This window comes from Typopeltis vanoorti, chromosome 3 (genome assembly GCF_054136105.1).
Source record: "Typopeltis vanoorti isolate ZY-2024b chromosome 3, IOZ_Tvanoo_1.0, whole genome shotgun sequence".
NCBI classification, from domain to species: domain Eukaryota; kingdom Metazoa; phylum Arthropoda; class Arachnida; order Uropygi; family Thelyphonidae; genus Typopeltis; species Typopeltis vanoorti.
In genome coordinates this window covers 15,635,837-15,660,197 of record NC_143551.1, presented here as the reverse complement: position 1 = coordinate 15,660,197, position 24,361 = coordinate 15,635,837, and the positions used below count along the sequence as shown (strand labels likewise).

The 24,361-nt window shown below is 35.5% G+C and overlaps 1 protein-coding gene across 3 annotated transcripts in view; it reads left to right on the top strand.

The window, feature by feature from the left end:
* LOC150107942 (putative RNA methyltransferase Y17G7B.18) overlaps positions 1 to 23,034 on the top strand; it is a 65,200-nt gene extending 42,166 nt beyond the window's left edge. For all 3 annotated transcript variants that reach the window (XM_090415472.1, XM_090415473.1, XM_090415471.1), the window contains 2 exons: positions 2,891 to 3,011; positions 22,870 to 23,034. In XM_090415472.1, coding sequence (XP_090271598.1) covers positions 2,891 to 3,011; positions 22,870 to 22,940 — 192 coding nt within the window. In that variant the 3' untranslated portion in view covers positions 22,941 to 23,034. The remainder of the gene's footprint in view (positions 1 to 2,890; positions 3,012 to 22,869) is intronic.
* The last annotated feature ends 1,327 nt before the right edge of the window (positions 23,035 to 24,361 follow it).

Sequence of the window (24,361 nt, the reverse complement as noted above, 5' to 3'; positions counted from 1 at the left end):
TATGCTGTCTCTACCAGTAAGGATATCTTTTCTATGAAGTAGCAAAGCTTGTTTCTGGAGAACATGATATAGTTCATATTGCTGAAATTAACAGTTCAAGATTGAATGTGTCACACAGTGAAACATTTCCTCGTAAATGAGATATATGAAGTATCTCTGGATTAATAGTTCAAGATTGAATGTGTGATATAAAGAAGCCTGTAATGAAAGAACACAATGTAAATTTGAGACTGAATTTTCTGAGAACTATTGTGTTAGATTGATAAACTTAAAGGTTGCTGAATGAATGTCTGATGATTTGTGCTTTATGATTGTTCTGAATAGTTAAACTGAATCAATATTTGAAGTACATTGAACGATAGCTTTGTTTAGAGTGAAATTGTGTTTGGAATCTTGGATAATAAGAGTAGAATTTATATGCATAAAATCGTAAATGATATACTCAGCTGAGTAAATTACTAATGTTTTAATGAGAACTTATTCATTCTCAAATTGTATTATCCCTACTAGAAATTCTTGTTTTAATGTAAATTTATGTGTTAACACATTAAATAATTTTCTTGAGTTGAATCTTGTGTTTGCCTGATTTCTTTCATTACACTGCTCATCAAAATAGTTCGAATCTTAGCAGAGGAGAATTTCGGCCTGAATTAAGTTGATAACAGTATTGTGCTAGCTGATTGTTGATTTCACAAAGTTGCTTATGAAAATTAAAACATAGTGGCACAGTCAAAAAAATAAATTTTCTCCGTGTTTGAATGTGGAGTCAGTCAACAGCTAAGAATATACATCTGAGTAGAACGTAGGATCCAACAATATGTATGCTGATGGTGTCTGTCTTGAATTCTGCTAATGTTTAGTTGGGATTTGGAAACCTTTTTTAGATAATGTGCTTGTATCATTGTCTTTATGTTTTTATTGCTGATTTTCTATCAAATTTATTACATTTCCTTTATTCTGTAATTCTTTCTGTGCACTAATACTGAAAATAGGGGAATCTTGCAGTTTGTGTGGCTAAAAATTTTATATAATATTTAAGGAATAGCAACTTTTTAAATATTTGTTATATAAGTGTAAGAAGGGATGAAATGATTACAGTGTTAATTTCAATATAAATACAACCTGAGTTTGAATTTTAAGATGTGAAGAATCCTCTTTAATTGCTTTTCATTTAGAGGCGGGTTTAGCTGGTATGAAAGTATCAGGGTTTTTCATCCTGTAATAACTGGAGAAACTACCCAGAAGAATGCACATAATTAAACAGACATAATATTCTATAATAAAATTAGTTTAATCCTTTATCCAAGTGTGAGCAAACAAAGTTTGCACCTGAAAGTATCTTCAAGACTGGGGTAAGTTGGTGCAACTCGTTGCAAAGGTGGAGCAAGATACCAACACTCCTATCTCAATATCTCCCATAATGCAAAACACATCTCCTTGCAGATATGTCTAATGTTATGCATTAAGGGAAGGGCCACTACCCAGACTAGTTTCGACCTTTATTGAGGTCTCTTCAGTGGGAGCCAGGCCCAAGTTGAGATACCAGGCAGAACATTAACAGGTCATCTCTACCTATAGGAATTGCCAAATGGTGTGCCACCCTTTTTTAATAAATTACTCTGGATTTAGAGAAAGATGTTGAAAGTTTATTTTTCACTTGGTGGAACTTTGTTTGCTCACACTTGGATAAAGGATTAAACTAATTTTATTATACTCTAACCAAGTGAAAAATAAACTTTCGACATAATATTCTGTTCTGTTAGTCTGGGTTGCCTTAGTTGCTATAGCTATAATTCCACTCAATCCTACTTAGTCTTTCTTCCATAAAAATGCAAGTAGCTGTTACTCAACGTATACCATCCAGTTGACTGTTCTTCCTTTTCTCTTTCATCCCATCTATTTCCATTCTGTGAAATAGCCCATCTCATGTAATGCTTCAACCTCTATTTATTCAAATATGGTAGCTTCCTCTTCTCTCATATGAGTGAAAAATTAATGTTGTGATGCTGTGCTATTGACTCTTTCTGTTGAGTTAGTTAAAAACATCTCTAAGGTTCTAGCATTCTGCTTAATGAGATTCCAAAGAAAGATGAAACATAGCTAAGAAATGGCTACCTTCATGAAGAGCAGCATATTTTCCATAGAGTTGAAAGTTGGACAAACTAGTCGTTTGTTTATATAAAAAAAAATTGCAACCATAATATTACCTCATGTGCATTTCCTGTGATCAAATATAGACAGCAATATAATTTCTTGTCAAGTATAATATATTGATTACATCTTTGTGTTTAAATAAATTGTAATTTTTTCTATCTCATGTACAAAAGTTTTTTGTAAGCCCATAGTATATATTCATACTATGGGTGGGCTAAGGATTGTTTTTCCATTTTTTCATTTTTCATATATTTTTCTGTATCTTTATTTTTTACATAGTCCAAAAACCCTGCTCTAGATACCAAACATCAAACTTTTTCAAGCCATTTCAGGCCTCTAATAAATGAGATGGTGATCTCATACCAGACAGTGTACTTCACCTCACATGTAACAACAATCACAAAGATCAATGCCCACAGTGGGATTCAAACCTGTAGCCTGTTTGTTGGTTTGAGAGCGATACACTACTCTTCTTGGCCAACCAGACTAGCAATCAAATTTTTCACAAGGCAAAAGCTAGAAAAACTGTTTCTTTTATTATCCTGGAATAATAGATTGCTTGTTATGAGATGTTTATCAGTTACTATATATTTACATTTCTATATATATTTTGAAGAATGGATCATGTGTGTTTTAGACACATATAATAATAGCAAATAATAAGTTTCATTATTTACTTTCATTAAAAAATTTATGCCTGTTCTTTATTTATTTATTATTTTTTTTTTTTTTGAAGAAAGAAACACAAAGAAATTATGACTCCATCAAATTTTTCCCAGAACATTTTAATGAATATCTGTTAGAAGTTGTTGGTTTCAAGAATTTTGAGGTGATTGATGTTCCACATAAATCTAAAGGTTAGTATTACTGAATTTTAAGGTTTATTTAGTTAAAATATAAATATTATAGTGCAGTTAATATTTAAAAAAAAATTAATATTTTGAGTTTTCAGATTTATAATTCTTCATATATGCACACTTAATGCTTATAATTCTGCATAAAAAATTTCTTTTATAATTGATATGGCAAGTAATTATAAAAATTGTTAACCATAAGCAGTAGTGCATTTCTATAAAAATAATACCAGAATGTTTATACTTTGTGCAGTTTATGTACACTCAGCATACTGTTTGCTCTTAAGCTTTCTGGCTTGTGCATGTACATAACAATTATTATTCTTGATTCTACATAGTACTTTTTTGCACATATATCAAGTTCAATGATGTTTGATAATGGATGCATATTTAAAATAGTATGAAACATTAATTTAAAGACTACTTTTTATTTAAAAAAAAAAAATTTCAAAAGCAATTGCTGCAAACATCTAAAATATCCTTAGCTTCAGATTTTATGCCACCTGTATCATTTGTCATTCCTTTTACAGTACTCCTGTCTTTATTTTTAAGCTTTTTTTTTTAAATAGTCTTCGAAATGTTTTGCCACCATGTTTGTGATATTTATCTTCTTACTAAAGTTTATTTGTTTATTTACATTTTTCCTTGTGTTCTCTCTGGATACCTGATTATTTATTTGTCATGAGTTTTCAATTATGATTTAATCTTTTTTTGGATCACTTCTTCAGCTTTTAAAGTCGATTTAGTGTTTTTTTGAGGACATCACTACATTCTTCCCTTGCTGAATCAGTTTTCTTCAGTCTTCTTCTTTTGAAACTACTTAGAAAAGTTTCAAAAGGGAAGAAAGAGTATCACAAAAGGAATCAAAAGTCATAAAGGTGATTAAAAACTCAAGAGAAGGATATTCCAAATGTCCTGAGTAATTATTTGGAAAAAATATTAGAAATTTTTTATGGCAAATATCTGTTGGATTTCTGCTCAGGACATGGACTGGTTATTACTAACACCATGTTCCAACATAAAAATGTGCACAAATTCACATGGAGAGAAGAGGCTAGGAATAAGAAAAGTCTCATTGACTATGTTATTGTTGATAGTGATGTTTTCTCCCTGGTGCAGGACACCAGAGTGTACAGAGGATTTGAAATTGGAAGTGATCACTATTTAGTCTTGAGCAGGATAAAATTGAATTTCATATTGAAAAGAATAACATGTAAGAAAGTTTTAAAGCGAATAAAAGTTGAGCAGCTCTCAGATGTGAACTGTAGACTAAAATACAGAAATATTATTGAAAAGAAAATGAAAGAGTTTGAGAACAGGAATCAAACCTTGGAGATTCAGTGGCAAACTCTGAAGGAAACATTGATTGATTCTGCCAGAGAGGCATGTGGTGAGGTTGTGTGCAAGGATAAAAAAAAATCAGAACTCCCTGGTGGACACAGGAAGTTAAAGAGGCAGTGAAGGAAAAGAAGAAAGCATATCAAAAGTTCCTGGCAAATAAGTCAGCTTTTACTCTTACAGAATACAGAGACAAATGTAAGAAAGCTAAACAGTGTGTAAAACTAGCTAAACAAAAGTCATGGGAGGACTTTGGCAAGAATATAGAAAATAAATATCAAGAAGGTGGCAAAATATTCTGGAGGTTGTTGAAGAAGCTTAGGAATGGAGGAAAGAGTGCTGTAAAAGGAATTAGAGATGATAAAGGTGAAATGAAAACAGGAGAAAAAGGTATCCTTGAAGTATGGAGTAATTACTTTGAAAAATGCTAAATGAAACAAGCAGTGATGACAGCACAGTGATAAAAAACACTGACCATGCATGCAGTCAGGAATACATATCCATACTTGAAGTAGAAAAAGCCATCAAAGGCTTGAAATGTGGAAAGGCAGCAGGAGTAGATGATATTCGACCAGAAATGCTGAAGTATGGTGGTATAAGAGTCTTACAGTGGCTGCACTGCATAGTTCAGAAAGCCTGGACAGAGGGACGAATTCCCGATGATTGGAGTAGAGCTCTCATAGTACCCATATATAAAAAGGGAAATAAAACTGAATGCGAGAATTACAGAGGTATTTCCCTACTGAGTGTTCCTGGCAAGATCTATGCAAGTATACTTGAGAAACGGTTGAGAAGAATTGTGGAAGAAAAGCTTGGTGAAGAACAAGCTGGATTCAGGCCAAATAGAGGCTGTCAGGATCAGATCTTCACTTTACGACAAATAGTCGAGAAAGCATGGGAATATAACAAAGATCTGTATTTAAGTTTTGTCGATTTGGAAAAGGCATATGACAAGGTGCCAAGAGAGAAGCTATTCAATATGCTGCAGTTATATGGTGTCAATGGGGCATTATATCAAGCAATACTTAGTCTTTATTTGAGTGAGTCAGCAGTTAGAATTGAAGGAAGTACAGGAAGATGGTTTAATGTTAAATCTGGTGTGAGACAAGGATGTACATTATCCCCTCTGTTATTCATTATCTATATGGATCACATTATGAAGGAATGTGGTATTAAACCTGATATCAAAATTGGAGATGTTAATGTCAGCTCTTTGCTTTATGCGGATGATGTTATACTTCTAAATAAATCCGCTATAAGTCTGCAAGATTCTCTGACTAAATTGAATAGCTGTTGTAATAGATATGGTATGAAGGTCAGCAATAAAAAGACAAAGACAATGAAAATAGGCAGAATAATTGAAAATGTCAACTGTGTTGTGAATGGAGAACCTGTGGAACAATTAAAACATTTCAGCTATTTAGCCACAATTTTTACTGAAGATGGTAAACTAAATATAGAAATAGACAACAGAATCAGCAAAGCTGGTATCGTGGGAAGTCAATTGAATGAATTCATATGGAATAAGAAAGAAATTAGTCGGAATACTAAATTAGCTGTATACAAGACTGTGTTCAAACCAATTTTAACTTATGGATCTGAGAGCTGGGTCAGAAATAAAACACTTGACCAAAGACTAGAGACCGCAGATATGAGAGTCCTGAGAAAGATTAGAGGCGTGAACAGATGGCATCAATGGCAATATCATATTAAAAATGAGGATATTAGGAAAGAACTTGACATTGTCAGCATCCAGGAATGCATTAGCAGAGCTAATCTCAGGTGTTATGGTCACCTAAACAGAATGGGCGAGGAAAGATTAACAAAACAAGTGTTCTCTGCCAGGTTGGCAGGAAAACGACCTAGAGGAAGACTAAGATATAGGTGGATTGATACGGTACAAAGTGCCTTAGACAATAGAAATATAAGATCTGATAATGTTGGAGTCTTGACAAGTAACAGACTGATTTGGAGGAAAATTGTAGATAGGAAATTAATAATGATGTAATTTTTTTCATGTAGTACTATGATATCCTGTACACCCCTTGAGGGTACATGGCAGGAATTTGATGATGATGATGATGATTTTTTACTTGGAAAAAAATATTAGAAATTAACAAATCATAGAAAATATCCAAAAAAAATGTAGTCAGGAATAAATATAGAAAACTGAAATGTGGAAAGATAGATGATAGAAATAATATTTAATATTTGAGCTACTAAAGGACTAGCAATGCACAAGATGTATATCCTTTCCTTGCCAAGCTGAACCTGCCTTCTTACACTAGATACACATAAGTAAATCTGACAAGTATTGGAGCTACACACATATCTTTCTGAAATAGAGAAAATGCCAAGTAGATTTTCTAGGTAATAGATGAATTTCATTGCTTGTGAAACCATCACCTAGTTTATTGATGGCCTGAGTGGTTTGCTGATATGATTGGTCTTTAGTAAGTTTTTTCTTCACTTATCTCCATCCCATATGCAGTTCAGGTAGGGAAAAAGGAAACATGCCAAATACGCTCTAGGGAACCAGACCTTCCCTTATTTGAGTGTACACCAGTAAACTTGTTCTATAGACTGGCTGATAAATAAATACTTGGAATCATTTAAGAACCCATTGTCTTGGTTCTTAAATGATTCTGCAAAACCATTCTGCAAAAAAACACTTGTTTTACCTTTTCCTCTTCCTTTCTTGTTAAGTGACCATAACTCCTTTTAGCTCTACTCATACATTTATGTACATTTATTCAATTGCCTTTCTATCATATCTGCTTTGTTAATTCTATTGTCTATTTTCATATTTAATTTGCCATCTTCACTAAAAAACTGTGCCTAAATAGCTGAAATGTTTTACTTGTTCAATAGGTTCTCCATTTAGCATGATGCAGTTGTTGTTTTCAATGTTTCTGCCAATTTTCATTGTCTTTGTGTTTTTATTGCTGATTTTCATATCAGATTTATTGCATTTCCCTTATTCTGTAATTCTTTCTGTGCACTAATACTGAAAAACCACATAATCAAATAGTTTTCTCTGAACAAGAAAATCTTCCATAAATAATGACTACAAAAAAAAGTACACGTAACTAATGTTTATGATCTTACTAGCAATGTAAATGATGTACTCTACCAATTACTATCATCCAGACTGGTGCATTATTCCTAAATGGACTTCGCTGGTGACCTAAGCTGTTCAAATTATGCCTTTACACAGTTCCTTCTCCAAAAAGACCTCAGTTTGATTCTTGTCATAAGAGATCTTTATGTCAGTCTTTTCATTTGAAGATGAGTTACAGAGTTTCCCCCCAAGAATTTGTGTGTTAAATGCATGTGTTGTGTGGTGTAGGTGCAATAAGTAATTGGAGGTGTCAGATAATATGGGTGGCACACATACATTCATTAGGTCTTTCATGCCATGTCTGAGAATGCCAGACTTTGAATCTCCTAGTTTGATCTGCATTAGTTCAAATCCTTGATATTTCTTTGCAAGCCTTAAATAAATAAAAATTCTGACTGACCTATTTGATCACCTATCTTTAAAGCTTACTGTTATGCAGTCCAAATACCCAAACAGTAAGGTCAGTTTCTTTTTGGGACTTCAACATTTGCAACTCAAATGGGCTTTCTTTCTAATATATCCATGCATCAAGCTGGTAGAGATGCTGAAGTATTTGCTGCTAATGGTGATCCAATACAAATAGTCCATCTGTCCACCAGAATACCAGATTATCCTTGCCATACTGCTAACACCCCTGACCACTCCTTAACAGCTCTCCTTCCAAATGCACTGTAAATGTCAGTACTCATCTTGGTAACTCAAGGTAAAATCTTATCCAAGTTTCCTTTACCATTGAACACTCCCTCCTTCCTTTTCACTTACCATTCTCTGTATTATTATATCTTTTGGAATTACATTGATGGCAGATGGAATGACTTCTATTCCTTTCCATGACCCAAATACTGCTTCTGTCCTGATCTAAATCTAGTGACGAAAGTATGTTTTCCAGGTGCAAAGATAAAGGATGTTAGTGATGCTGTAAGTATGCAGAAGAATGGAGCAAACAAGTTGATTGTATTGGCTGGCACAAATGATTTGAAAGGTAAGAAATATGCAATGAGAGAAGACATGAAAGAGTAGTTAATGGAAACAGAAATGAAGAGTCTGCATCGGTATGATAGGACAGAACTGAGAAGAGCCATTGAGTCAATGAGAAGAATGTGCAGGAGAAATGGTGTATAGTTTATTGATGTATGGAGTGAGTTTGATGACGAAAGGACTTGTACCTGACGGACTGCATTTGAATGGTTTTGGAGAAAGTGTTGTTTAGTGAGAGTGTGATAGTGCAAAACCAGGAAAACTAGAGATATTAGGGAGGATGAAATCTAGCATGTGTCTGGCCACCCTGTGATAAATGAGCATGGGTATAGTGATGATTATGCAGTGCTGAATGGAATTTCACTGGTCTCCAGTTTAAATGGGTTGGTAATGACATTACACAATGGTAACTATGGATACAAAGGGACATTGAAATGCATGTAAACAAAGCAAGAAGTATGAGGAATAAGGGTGAGGAGTTTTTAGCATTGTTAGCTTAACTTGGCCGAAAATTATAGGCATCACTGAAATCTGATTGACTGAAAATGATGTAGTTGCAGGGATAGAATGTAAAGGGTGTTATATTTTCAGGGAGGATAGAAGAAACAGGATAGTAGGTGGGGTATTGCTGATGATAGCAGCAGAATTACAACCAACAAAATTAAAAGTTAAAGAGGATATTTGGTCTGAGGGAGATGGTTCATTTGAGGCTGTCTAGTGTGAAATAGAGGCCATGTATCGGCAAATCAGCATAATGAGTAAGCTGAACAATTATTAAGGGGAACATTGATTGGAGGGAGGAAAGGGGGACATAGCAAGATGAAAATGGGATTTATACCGTTGCTAAGGGATAAGTACATGAAATAACATCTTATAGAGGAGACAAGGGGTTTGAGGGTGTTGGATCTGATAATAGCATCAGAAGATGTATCCATAACCAAGGTTAGAACTCTGCCTCCAATTGGGTAGAGTGACCATGATTTCTTCTTCTGGGAAGTTTCCAAACACGTGGCGTTCTCTGTCAAGAAGGGGGTTTATGTTTAACTACAAGGCTGGTGATTGGATGTTCCATGCCATGGCACTGTTCCAAGATGGATCAGGAGTCATCTTGGAACAGTGCCATGGCATGAGAAGCTACAAGGAAAGAATGTCAATAGTGTGTGGCAAGTGGTCAGAGATTGCTTGAGAGCAGCAGTATCAGACAGCACACCCAATGTCAGGAGGATAAACTAAGTTGGAATTAAGTGGATGACTAGGGATATAAAGCAAGAGCTGCAAAAAAAAAAAAAAGAAAATATTGTGGAGGGAATATAAAGAAAAAAGCGACCAGCATACACATGAACAGTACAGAGTGTAAGCAAGAAGGGTGATTAGTATGGTAAGGAAGGCCAAATCAGACTATGAGAGAGAATTGACCAAACACGTCAAAGTAAAGCCAAAAGAGTTTTTTATTGTTATTTAGCAAGTAAGAGGAAAGATGACTATGATAGAATGACTTTATACAATGCTCATAGTAGGAAGATGACAACCAAAAGAAATAATTGAGTTGCTGAGTGATCATTTTGCAAAGGTGTATCATCCAGGTCGAGATTTTACAGAGATGATATCAACATGGAGGTAGGTGAACAGGAGGTATTCAGCATATTAAAACATATGAATGCGAATGCAGCAGTGGGACTGGATGGCATATCAGCCTATGTACTACATGAATGTGCAAGAGAATTAGCATTGCCTCTGATAAAGTTGTTTAATCTAAGTCTCATCTCTGGCAGGGTTCCAAGGGAGTGGAAAGAGAGTATGATAATACCACTGCCTAAAGGTAGCTCCAAGACAGGTAGCAAACTACAGACCAATTAATATATCAGGAGTAGTTTTTAAAGTATTGTAAAAATTCGTGAAAGGTAAAATACAACAGTGGGTGGATGCAATACTCTATAGTGGGCGGCATGGCTTTGTAAAGGGTAGACGGTCCTGTCTTAATAACTTATTCACATTTTATAATAGTGACAGCAGAATTGGATAAAGGTAATGGCTACACCATGATACTGCTCAACTTTGCCAAGGTATTTGACAGAATACCATATGGAAAACTATTACAAAAACTGGAGAGGATTGGAATGGGTATGATGTTAGTACCATGGATAGGGGATGGCTGATGGACAAACACCAGAAAGTAGTATATGGTGGAGTGGAGTCTAGGAGATGGTGATTAGTGAAGCACCTCATGCTTCAGTACTAGGGGCCACTACTCTGATTTATATATCAGTGACATAGGGAAAGATTTAAGAGGGGGGGGGATATTTAGTTGTTTGCTGATGATGCAAAACTGGGGAGAGCAGTAGTTGATTAAGATGATGTAGATATCCTGCAGGATGATTTAAATAAATTGGCATTGTGCGCAAAGGATAATGATTGTCAATTTCTTCTTCTTCTTCTCTTCCATCTAAGACGGTTTGAGTCTTCTCTTGAGCAGGATCTTCCAGTCTTCTCTATTCCTTGCTGTTCAGAAAAGTTCCTTATATGTTCTGCATCCCGAGATGTTCTTTATTAATTTCAGCCAGGTAATTCTTGGTCTTCCGGGTTTTCTTTTTTCAGTTGGAAAAGTATTGATTAGGATGTTAGGAAGTCTGTGTCCATGTGTACAGTGTGTCCAAACCATCTCAGTTGTTTTCTATTTTTTTCTATTATTGTCTTTTTATACAATAGTTCTTGTCTGACTGTGATGTTTGTTTTCTTTTCTATCCAACTTGTTCTATTTATTTTTCTTAAGCATTTCATTTCAAATGCCAGCAGTTTTTTCTCCTCTCTTTTTTTTAACTGTCCACGCTTCTGCTCCATAGATGACTGTTGGTATAATTATTGCTTCATATAATTTGATTTTGGCTTGCTTAGATATCTTGTTTTCCAGATTTTCTGTAATTTTCCCATGGTGGTCCATCCTATCGCTATTCTGTGTTTGATTGTTTTGAGTTCATCAATTGTTTGTTAGTTTTGATCCAAGGTATATGAAGTTGTCTACTTGTTCTATTTGTTCTCCGTTTAGGGTAGCTGAGATGGTAGTTCTGTTCCTCCCTATTTTCATCACTTTTGTCTTTTGTATATTTATTGTCATGTCATATGTTTTACAGGTTTCGTTTAACTTGTTGATCAACTTTTGTAGTTTATTTGGGATTCTTGCAAGAAGGACGAGATCATCTGCATATTTTATATTATTTATGCTTAAACCATTGACATTGATTCCAGGCTCATTGTCTATTGTCTTCTTTACAGCTTCTTCTAGATATATGTTGAATAGGCATAGGGATAATGGGCAACCTTGCATTACTCCTTTTTGGATCTCTATGGGTTCTGTTGTGAGTGTGTCCTTTTTAATTATTGCATTTGTCTTAGAGTAATATCAGAAACTGTATTATGTATTTGTCTATTGCTTTTTCTAGTCGAATTTTAAGAAGGATTTCTCTGTTGATGGTCTTTATGGTCTTCCCAGCTGAGCTCTGCTAGTTGGTGCAATGTGAAAATTTGGTCTATTGTTGAATAGTTTCCTCGGAAACCAGCTTGTTCTATGCCTATCATTTCTTCATAGGTGTTTTTTAATCTGTTTTGTATAATTCTCATGAATATTTTATAGGTATGAGGGAGTAAATTGATTGGTCTGTAATTTCTGCAGTCTTTGTCTTTTTTCTTGTATATTGAGATGATCTTTCTAGTTCTCCAGTCATCTGGGATCTCTCCTGTTTGTAGTATTTTATTGAATAGGGTTGTTAAATATTCTATTGATATGATGCCTCTATATGACCACAGTTCAGTAGGGATAGTATCAATGCCTGGTGCGTTAAATTTTTGGTGATCATTATTTTCTTCTATTGTTGGCATTGTAGTTTTGTTTCCTTGGTGGAAGATAGTCTTAAAATGGTTTGACCAGATTTTTCTTCTATATTCAATATTCCTGGTTTCAGTCATCTTGTTATTTATCATTGTTACTGCTTTTGCTGAGAATTCCTTGGTAATTTCTCTTACAGTATCATGGAAGACTTTTAGGTTGTTTTGTTGGTATGCTTCTTGGCATTTCTTAACTTTTTCTTCTAACCATTTTTCTTTGTCAATTGCATGTTGCAACATGTAAGGTTTTGCATTTTGGGTTGAAAAGGTTGCATATGGTGTATCATATTAATGCTATTTGCAGGAAATTTGCAAATATTTGATGAGCCTAGAGACTTGGGGATAATGGTGGACTGAGTTAAAGCAGAGGGCATATTGCAAAAGTTGGTAAAAATAGCTCAAAGAAATACTTGGATGTTGAAAAACATGCTGACAAGTAAAGATAAGGAAGTTATTATCCCTCTTTATAAGGCTATGATTCAGCCACATCTTGACTGCTTTGCATCGATTTGGTTGCCTGGGTTTCTTGGGGGCCAGGAGGTGGTCAAAAAGATTCAGAGACGGTTGACTAAGACGGTGAAAGGTCTGTGGAATACTCTGAGGATAGGTTGAAGGTTTGTGGGTTACAAAGTTTAGTTGATAGGAAAAGAGAGGACATGATAGAAACTTTTAAGATGTTAAAGGGGTTTTATAAAATTGATGCAAGTGAAATTTTGCAGTATATGACAAATCAGAGAACTAGGGCCATCCATGGAAGTTGTGTAAGAGTGTGGTTAGTAAGGGTGTGCGGACTAGATTTTTTGCATGGAGTTGTTGCGAGTTCTCTGACGGTGAATGGATTCAAGGAGAGTTATGATAGGAATGATGGTTGATTTGAGTCACCCGTGATGAGTCTCTAGACTCCATGGAGATGCCGTAAATGATGATGATAATAAATACTTTCTCTTGCTAAACAACAGAAAAGAATTCCAGCTCAAATGAAGGACGTATCCTCCATTCCACCCAAAATCCATGATTCTGTCCAAAGTTTGTTTTTCCAATAAGTTTATTAAATGCTGTCTAAGAAGAAAAAGTTCAGCATATAGGCAGCTTGCAACAGGTATAGAAAAGCTCAACAAACCTAAAACTCTTGCTCATCCTGATGGTATGATTGCAGTATCACCTAAAGATCAGACTTTGATATTTTCTTTTCCAACTCTTATATTGGCAACTGGTAAAATTATCTCCCATTACCAAGAAAGTCAGAAAGAAAGAAAAAACCAGAATTTGGATACCAATAAGTGAACTAGTTCCAATAGTTTCCCTCCTCTTGTGTTAAAAATCTATGCCCTAGAACAGTGATTATCAACCTTTTAAGATGAGGAAACAGTACTTGAGGCCCCCCCCCCCCATACACTGCCATCTTTCTTAAAGCATCAATCAATATAAATTTATGTCGTGGATAAATAAACAAAAGGATCATTGTAATTTTGTCTGTATTGGAAAAGAACAAAAATGCTTTAAACAAATTAAATAAATTGTAAAGAAAAATGAATTTTAATGGGATCCTTGGAGTTGCATATCATTGACAAGTCCTTTGTATTTGAGAATATAAGATGATGTTGCAGCTCGCAAACAATCATCGAGATGTTTATCTTTTAGTTGCAATTTGTATTTAGATTTTATGATATTCCTAGTGGAAAAAAATGACTCGCACAAATATGTTAATTCAAAAAAAAAAAATGTTATCTTGTATGCACAACTTTTTAAAACAGGAAATCTTTGTCTATCCACCAACCTTCAAAAGTTTTTATCACCTTTATATCATTCCTGAGATCTAAAATTTCCAGTTCTACTTCTGTTGTTGCATTGTTAAAGTTTGTAATGAGTTCAGCAATTTCAATCACACTTAAGTCTGTAAAAAGGTTTAAAAAAACCGATATCATTGTCTCAATGGTGTCGAACTACTGAAACCTCTTGTCAAACTCTTCCTGAAACGTTTTAAGCAAATGATTCAGACAAACTCTGCTGTTCAATTATTTTCTTCAGATTTGGGAAATGATAGAGAGATTTCTGCTCCAAATGATATATCCACAAAGTCAGCTTCTCTTTGAATGATCTGATTGAACTTATCATTATTGCAGTGTGTTTATCCTTTCCTTGTAGTTCTAAGTTTAGAGAATTAAATTTTTCTATGATATTTGTAAGGAAACCCAAATCCATTAACCAAAAGGATCACTTAACACGTTCACTGCCACGCTACTTTGGTATGGTCTGTTCCCCTACGCCGAGTAGTTTTACTTCTTCAAGGTCAGTACGATAATCTCGTTACCGGAGGTAAACGTCCTACGAGTATACTCGCAGTTGGCTTGTACAGATCATATACGGTCTATGAGAATACACAGTTTTGATGCTAGCCCCACAAGCCAAGGATTTTCACTTCTTCAAGGTCACTACAATAATCTCGTTCCCGGCGGTAAGCTTCATACGAGTATACTCGTAGCTGGCTTGTGAAGCAAGTTTACCCACTACGAGTATACTCGTAGTTGGCAGCGAACGTGTTAACTGCTCATAGTTCTGTCCTTTGGAACTGAGAAATTCTTTTATCTCTTCAGTTGAACTCACAAATGTCGAAAGTACAAGGTGTGACAATTTAATTCCCAGAATGGCTACCTAGTGTTGCCTGTGTGGTGATTTGATTGTAGTCACGTGAGTAATCGTGTTTGTACATCTTTTAACTAATGCGTGCATAAACCTTAAGCCGATAGAGCCATTTGCTAGTTGGCCATTGCAAAAACAATAGAGATTTGTGTGTTAACATCAAATTTTGTGTGAAAATCAGCAAAACTGTTACTAAAATGTTGAAAGTGGTATATGGTGTGGATGCTCTGAAAAAGTCAAGTGTCTTTAAGTGGCATATGAGATTCAGTGGTGGGCGAGAAGATATGAATGACGACCCCAGAAGTGGGCAGCCAAAAACAAAAATGATGGACACAAATGTAAACAGTGTGAGATTTGGTATGGTCTGACAGATGATTAAGTGTGCGATTAATGGCTGATGAATTGAGAAAAGTCAAAGTAATTTTAAATGAAGTATTGGGAGGATATTAGGAAAGATCTTGACATTGTCAGCATCCAGGAATGCATTAGCAGAGCTAATCTCAGGTGGTATGGTCACTTAAACAGAATGGGAGAGGAAAGATTAGCAAAACAAGTGTTCTCTTCCAAGTTGGCAGGGAAAATACCAGAGGAAGACCAAGATATAGGTGGATTGATACAGTAAAACGTGCCTTAGAAGATAGAAATATAAACTGATAATATTGGAGTCTTGACAGGTAACAGACTGAATTGTAGGAAAATTGTAGATAGTAAGTTAGTCGTGATGTAAATTTTTCATGTAGTACTATCATATCCTGTACACCCCTTGAGGGTACATGGCAGGATGATGAATTGGGTATGTGAAAGATTTCTGCGAAGTTTGTGCTTCTAATCTTAATGGACGAACAGAAGCAGCAGCAGGTTCAAGTTATGACTGATCTTTCTGCAGATAAGCACATGTTTCCGAGAGTAATTACGGGTGATGAAACCTGGCTACCAGTACAATCCCGAAACAAAACACCAGAGCATGCGTTGGAAAATCCCGAGTTTGCCACATCCGAAAAAAGCACGCGTGTCACATTCGCAGTTCAAGACCATATTGGTCTTTGATCACAAGGGGATAATCCATTATGAATTCATTGAACAGAGACAAACGGTCAACAAACAATGATATTTAGAGGTGCTGAAAAGATTAAGAGATTCTGTTCGGAGAAAAAAGACCTGAATTATAGCCTGACAAGTGGATCATCTATCACGACAATGCTCCAAGCTATAGTGCACTTATCGTGAGAGAGTTTCTGTCCAAAAAATCGATTACCGAATTAGGTCATCCTTATTCACCCAACTTAGCTCTTGTGATTTTTGGCTGTTTCCAAAATTAAAGGCTGTGCTAAAAGGACAATTTTCTGATATTGCTGATATCTAGCATAATGTGAAGGACCTCAAAAGTATTCTTGAAAAAGAATTCCAGGCCTGTTTCCAAAAATGGGAACAGCATATAAATACACAAGGGGCTACTTCAAAGGTGACAATAGCCACTAATGTATAGTTCAGAATGTAGATTTTTTTTCAGGTGCATTCTGGAAATTAAATTGTCACGCCTCGTACTTCTTCTTTGCTCAGCCTGCGAACTTTGGAATGAAGAATAAGAGCTTTTTTAGTTACATTGTCAGTACTCTCATTGAAAGACTTAAAGAGGCAGTGCTGTAGAGCAGTGTTTCCCAAACTTATGGATGTAAAGGCCCCTTTGGAAAAATTAAATACTTCATGATCCCATAAAAAAAACATCATAATACAGACATTATTATAATATTTATTGTATTTATATTCAATATAAAACATACACAGCGAATATTGTAAATATTACCTTTTTTACATCTTGCATACACATTTGACATGGCACACTTTGTCTTAAAACATTTTAAATTTGTTTTCATTATTTCACAGCCCCCAAGGGGGCCACAGCTCACAGTTTGGGAAGCGCTGCTGTAGAAGAGAGGCTCTAATGGAGTTTATTATTTTTAGAACTGTTTTCATAATGTGACCGAAGGAGAGAACTTACCACACAGTGCTTCTTGATGAATAATGCAATGATATGACATAGATCAGAAATGATTTGTCCTCTCTGAAAAGAGCAATAAATCCTTTGGAAGTACCCACTATTGCTGGGGGTTCCATCAGTGGTGATTGCTACCAACTTGCTTAGAGGGGAAATCTGTTATTTGATGTATTTTTTAAATGTATGGTAAATTTCCATTCCTGTTGTTTGACCGTGGGCAATAATTTTAATAGCTTCTACTTAACAAAAGTCCTCAAATACCATTCTTACTGAAACAGCCAATTCTGCTGTAGCTGATACATTCATTGACTCATCAAATTTCAGGGATAAGTATTCACATTTTCCTAAATGGTTTTTCAGTTGGGCTTGCATGTCAAGGGAAAATTAGTTAAATTACCTTGTGATCGTTTTATTTGAAAACTGTAGGTCTGATATTGCTGCCATTACAATTTCTTGTTTTTTTTTAAAGCCCTCAAATAAAGAATCTGCTCCTGCAAGAAATGCCTCTTTTATCAATTCACCATCCTGATATGGTTTTTTTTTCCTTTTTACTGTTAAGTGAGTAATTTTATAAGAAGCAATGGTGGCTTTTTTTATGCTTTACTATTGGTATAATAGAAACTAACTGTTGAGATATAAGTTTTGACACTTTAGTTCACTTACTTTTTTCTTTCTCAGTTCAGAATTAACAAGATAGTTGTGGTCAAACAAGGAGTGATTAGTCTTGAAATGTCACTCCACATTATGTTTCTTCATAACTGCAACAGAATTGCTACGTACCAAATACACATGTTTGTCTTTTATTTTAACAAAGCAGTAGGCTTTTTTCCATTCAGATTGATAATTACATTTTTTTTTTACTATTCAGGAAAATATACCCGAGGAATGGAGGGAGAGTACTCTTGTCCCCCATCTAAAAGGGTAAAGGGGATGCACAAGACTGTAAAAATTACAGCGGAATAAAGTTGATGTCCCATACAATGAAAATCCTAGAAAGGGTTCTTGATGGTAGATTGAGGAAGGAGGTGGAGATTGCAAAGGAACAATTTGCTTCATGCCTGGTAGATCAACAACAGATGCTATCTTTGGGTTACGGGAAATGTACATAAATGTGAAGACAAGTGTTCGGACCTGTCTGGGACAGACAGAAAGTTTTCAAGTAACAGTTGGCTTGCATCAAGGGTCAGCATTAATTCCGTTTCTGTTTAATATTGTGATGAAGGTGGTAACAGAGGAGGTGAGAGAAGATGTGCCTTGGACAATGTTGTATGCAGATGACATCTTGCTGTGTGCAGATTCAAGAGAAGTGGGAACTAAACTCGAAAGATGGAGAAAAGTACTGGAAGAGAGGGGTATGAGATCGAGCAGAAGTAAGACAGAGTATATGTGTTGCACAGTGGGTGGCAGACAGGAGACAGATCTGGAGCTGGAAGGAAATATCAACAGGAAGGTGAGAGACTTTAGATACTTAGGTTCAACAGTGGAAGAAGATCGAGGAGCTGAGAAGGAAGTGGGATGCAGGATACAAGCGGGCTGGAGAAACTGGAGGGAGATGGCTGGAGTGTTATGCGATAAGAGGTGCCGATCAATCTGAAAGGCAAAATCCATAGGACAGTAGTGAGGCCAGCTATGACATATGCTATAGAAACTGTGGCTCTGAGGAAAAATAACATCAGCAGGATGGAAGTAGCAGAGATGAGAATGCTTAGGTGGATGTGTGGTGTGACCATAAAGGATCGTCTGAGAAATAACTGTCAGGGGAACAGTGAAAGTTGCGAACTTAGGAGCGAAAATACAGGAGGCAAGGTTGAGATGGTTTGGTCATGTGATGAGGAGGGAGGATGAATATGTGGGAAGAAGGGTCATGCAGATGGATGTGCAAGGAAGGCGGAAGCGTGGGCAGCCAAAGAAGAGAGGGAGGGAGCTGGTAGAAGAGGACTTAAGGATGAAGAACTTGGATGTGGTGACAGCCCAAGACAGGAAGGTGTGGAGGAGACTCATTATCAACAGTGACCCCCACTGAAGTGGGAGAAGCTGCAGAAGAAGAAGATTCACATTAATTTTAAGGGAAGGACGATAACTTGTTTAAAATCCAAGAACTGCTCACAAAGATGTATTCAAACTCACTGATACTGACTTTTAGATAAAGAGTAAAATTTCAAGAGAAAGACTAACTGCTGTTAACATACTAAAAGCAGGCAACTTTTTATGCAGGAGCTTGATAAGACCCATCTAGACTACTGTGCCCAGATTTGGGCACCAAGGTTTCTTCTTGATGGGGAGGAGGTGGAGAGGATCCAGAGACGAGTGACCAAGATAATGAACCTTATGAGAACAGGTTGAAGATTTGTGGGTTGCAGAAATTGGTTGATTGGTGGAAAATGGGTGATATGATTGAGACATTCAAATTACTGAAGGGTTTCTATAAGATTAATTCAGAAGATATTTTTGAGAATAGGACTGGTGGTGGGAGGACTAGGGGCCATACATGGAAGCCGGGCAAGAGTGTGGTTAGCAAGGGTGTTAGAGCTAGAGAGTGGTGAATGAGCGGAATAAGCTGCCAGAGTCTGTTGTGGGTGCCATCATTGTGATTGAGTTCAAGGCAAGGTATGATAGTCGAATAGTTGTTCTTGACATGATGTTAGGGTCTCCCTCGATGAGTCTAAGGACTCCTTGGAGTTGCCCATAATAATAATCTTCCTGTGTTGATTTCCTGCCAATAGATTTCCCACCAGTAGATTTCCTGCTAATAAAATCAGTAGAATAATAGAGGATTCTGTATGGCTGAGTGGGCGCCTCTGGATAAGTTGGCCGGTGCCAAGGAACCTGTGGTCATAGGGTTGGTAACCCTTGCCTTAGAATATCCTATTTTGCAGTTTGAAAACACATCTAGGTTGAATTCCTTCTAAAAAGGAGGGGTGGGACTATAAAAGTCAGCTAACAAACTATCTTCCAGTTACTTTCACTTAAGTTTTCTGATAAATTTCCTGGAGACTTGTACTTAGATGCATATAGGAGTACATCCTCGAGGGGTGTTCAGGTTATTATGACAGCACTACACGATTAAGTTTACATTATTATTAATCTCTTATCTACAATTTTCCTTCAAATTAGTCTATTAATTCCAGCACTCCAATATTGTATCTAACATTTTGTGCTTCTAAGACATTTCTGACTGAATCAATCCATATAGACTTTGGTATTCCTTTGGGTCTCTTTCCTGCCATATTGGCAACAAACAGTGTTTCGCTAACTTTTTATCACCCATTCTATTTAAGTGGCCATATCACCTGAGATTACCCTCTTCTTACACATCCTTGAATGCTAATAATGTCAGGTTCCTTTCTAATATCTTCATTTTTAATATTATTCTGTCATTGATGCCATTGGTTCACTCTCCTAATTTCTCTCAGAATCCTCATCTATGGTGTCTAGTCTTTGATCAAATGCTTTATTTCTAATCCAACTCCCAGATTCATAACTTAACTAGTTTGAACACTGTCTTGTATACTACTAGTTTGGTGTTTTGGCTAATATCTCTCTTATTCCATATAAATTTATTCAGCTGGCTACCCACCATGCCAGCTCAACTTATTCAGTTATCTATTTCCAGATTTACTACATTAAAAACTGTGTCTAAACAACTGAAATAATTTACTCGTTCTATTAGCTCTCCATTCAGATTGCAGTTGGTGTATTTAGTGTTTCTGCCTATTTTCATAGGTTTGGTCTTTTTATTACTGATTTTCATTCCACATTTACTATAGCTGTTATTCAATTTAGTTAGAAGAATCCTGGAGACCTGCACTAGATGTGTTTAGGAGTACATCAATTGCATAAAGCAAAGAGCTAAGTTTGACATCTCCAATTCTAATATCAGACTTAATGCCATTTTTCTTCATAATGTGATCCATATAGAGGATGATTAAGAGTGAAGATAATGTGCATCCTTGTCTTATCCCTGATTTTACGTCAAACCATCTTTGTGTATTTCCTTCAATTCTAATGACTCACAACTTTATACAGAACAATACATAGTATATATTTAACTCACATAATTTGTAGTGTTTTGATAAGCTTTTCTCTGAGCTCCTTGTCATGCCTTTTTCCAGATCTACAAAAAAAAAAAAAAAAAAAAAAAAAAGTATTAAGTACAGATCTTTGTCCTATTCCCATGATTTCTGAACTATTTGTTGTAAAATAAAATCTGATCTTGACAACCTCTATTTGATCTCAACTCAGCTTGTTCTGCAAGTTTCTCTTTCACAGTCTTTCTCAACCTCTTTTCAAGTATGCTTGCATAAATCTTACCTGGAACACGTAGAGAAATCTCGCATCCGGCTTTATTCTCTCTTTTATAGTTGGGTACTATTAAAGCTCTCCAATCATCTGGAATAAGACTTTTTGTCACTCTCCTCTGAATTATGCAGTGTAACCTCTGCAAAACTTTTATACCTCCATACTTGAGCATTTCTGGTCGAATATCATCTACTGCAACTGCCTTTCCATATTTCAAGTTTTTGACAGCTTTTTCTACCTCAAGTATTGATATATACTTCTCTTTGCATTCCTCTTGAAAATGTTCTAGTATGGTTCTGTTACTGCTTGTTTTATTTAATAATCTTTCAAATTAATTACTCCAGACATCTGGAATATCCTTATGTTCAGTTTTCATGTTACCTTTATCATCTTTGATTCCTTTTACAGTACTCTTTTCTCCATTTCTGAACTTTTTCAGTAACTTCCAGAATATTTTGTCTCTTTCCTAATACTTATTTTCTATATTCTTACCAAAGTCTTCCCATGACTTTTGTTTAGCTACTTTTACACATAGCTTATAGTTCTCTTACATTTTTCTCTGTATTCTTTTAATTCATCTGCAGACTTATTTGCTAGGAACTTTTATTATGCTTTCTTTGTTTCCAAAACAAAACTGCTTTAACTTCTGTCCACCATGGGATTCTTATTTTGCTATCCTTGCAGACAACTTTACTCCACGCCTCCTTAACAATCAATGTATTTTTTCCAGTTTTTCTGCAAGTTTGATTTCCTTTCCATTAATACTCTTTATATTGATGATATCTGACTTCATTTCTTCTGACAGGTTTATTCTTCTTCTAGATGATGAGCTGGGGCTTGTTTGTTCCAGTATCTGCCTTTTTCACTGTTCACCATGGTTTCCTGACAAAAACAGTGGGAGCCTAGTTTAACCAGGCAACATCCCAGCTGGCATGAAATCTTGTTATGCACCATCATATGCATTTGCGGCTTTAGCCAATAGTGAATACAATTTGGTCGGCTAAGTCCCAAAATTCCAGCCCATCTTCATTTATTTGTTCAGTACCCAGTAGATACCTATTAATGGGATGCACCACTTGAAGGTGAGGATTGGACATTATCTCAGAAGTCACAGTTGGTTCTCTTCATTCCTGAAAGGCGATGTCAAGAACGCCTTCCACTTATTTGGCTTTTACCCTTAAGCAATCCTTAAAGGACTGCCCTTATTTCAGTCCTTTCAAAAATCATGAAGATCATTCATAGTTAATCTCTTCCAAGGAGAAGAATATTGTGGGTGTTCAAAATCCCATTATGGCATGGATGTCACAAATCCCCATGCCTTAATGGGATTTGAACCCCCACAGCTTGATGATTTAAGAGATATATATATATCATTGTGAGTGCTTGTGCTGACACACTTTTGTTATTCAGTTATCTTAAGTTTGTTTCTGTCTCACTTTTTTCTGCTTTGTGCAGAAATATATTTTATTTATTGACAACTAACACTTGTCATACCTTTTTAAACATAATCTATCCTATTAAATTTATTCAGAATATGTTAAAATGTGTTCAGTTCCAATACTGTTTATACATTTTGCATCATTCTAACTAAATTTTTGTATTGTTTATAGGTTTTTGTCGGCCAATGTATTTGTTTACAAAGGAACAAGATTTTGGTAATGAAATTGAGAAATACAGTTAAAAATACATAGTTAGAAATGCGTTTGTGTTCTTGCAGATTGTACATATTTTTGTAAAATATGCAATAAATATTTTTTAACTAGTTTCATGTTAAATTTAGTTTTTCTCTTGCTGTCAAATAACAGTTTAGCTAAAAATGTGTAAAAATGTTTTGTGAGTTAATATATAGCAAGATGCTGACCAAATCCAAACCACCTAAAAGCTTTTTAATACCATAAAAAGAAATATACCTTGCATAAAGTTATACAAGAATAAAGAAATTGTAATAAAGTTAAATCTGATTTCTCGTGGAAAGGCTTAGACATTGGTTATGCATTTTTACTAAATAGCTTAAGGAAATTACAACGTATACTAGGATATACTTAAAATAAATTTTAATACACTTCCAATATTTCGGCAATGTCACGTTACCATTTTCACAGGAACTTAAAAGCAAGACACGTGCACACAAGCACAACAAACAGTAAATGAGAACGAAGCAGGAAGCTATTCTTTCTCCTCAAAGTTCTGATGGTGTCCCTAGCGGGCAGTGTTGGTATTCTTGGGCAATTGGGCTGAAGGTCTTCTGATGTAGGTTTCCCAAATTTGGGGCAGTCTCATGCACCCAAATTTTGTTGAGGTTTGGATTGTTTCTTAGGGCTGAGGCTGATTCCATGAAGTGCATTAAAATTTATTTTAACGTATATCCTAGTATACGTTGTAATTTCCTTAAGCTATTTAGTAAAATTAAATCTGATATCAAAATTAGCAATGTTAATCCTGGCTCTTTATGTTATGCAGATTCATTCATTTCGTATGGTGATTCAACGGCCATGAGCCCCTTTTACAGGGAGGTACGGCACCACCTCAATCCCCCTTATTTTTATCCTGGCTCAAGACTGCCATAGCTGACAATTCAGACCTATGGTTGGAGGGATTGTCTTAAGTATTCCTGACTGAATCCATGTGTGTTCACGGGGCTGGTTTGTCATTATGCAGATGATGTTATACTTCTGAAGCAATTCAGCACAAGTCTGCAAAATTCTCTGACTAAATTGAATAACTGTTGTAATAAATTTGTATGAAAATCAGCAATATAAAGACAATGAAAATATGCAGAAACATTTAAAACATCAACTGTATCCTGAATGGCAAACCTATAGAACAAGTAAAACAATTCAGCTATTTAAGCACAAATTTTTTATTGAAAATGGCAAATTAACCAAGGAAATAGACAACAGAATTAGCAAAGCTGGTAGTATGGTAGGAGGGCAACTGAATAAATTTATATGGAATAAGAGAGAAATTAGTCAAAACCCTAAATTGTCTGTATACAAGACAGTGTTAAAACAAATTTTAACTTATGGATCTGAGAGCTGGGTTAGAAATAAAACACTTGACCAAAGACTAGAGTTTGCGGTCCTGAGAAAGATATGGGGTGTG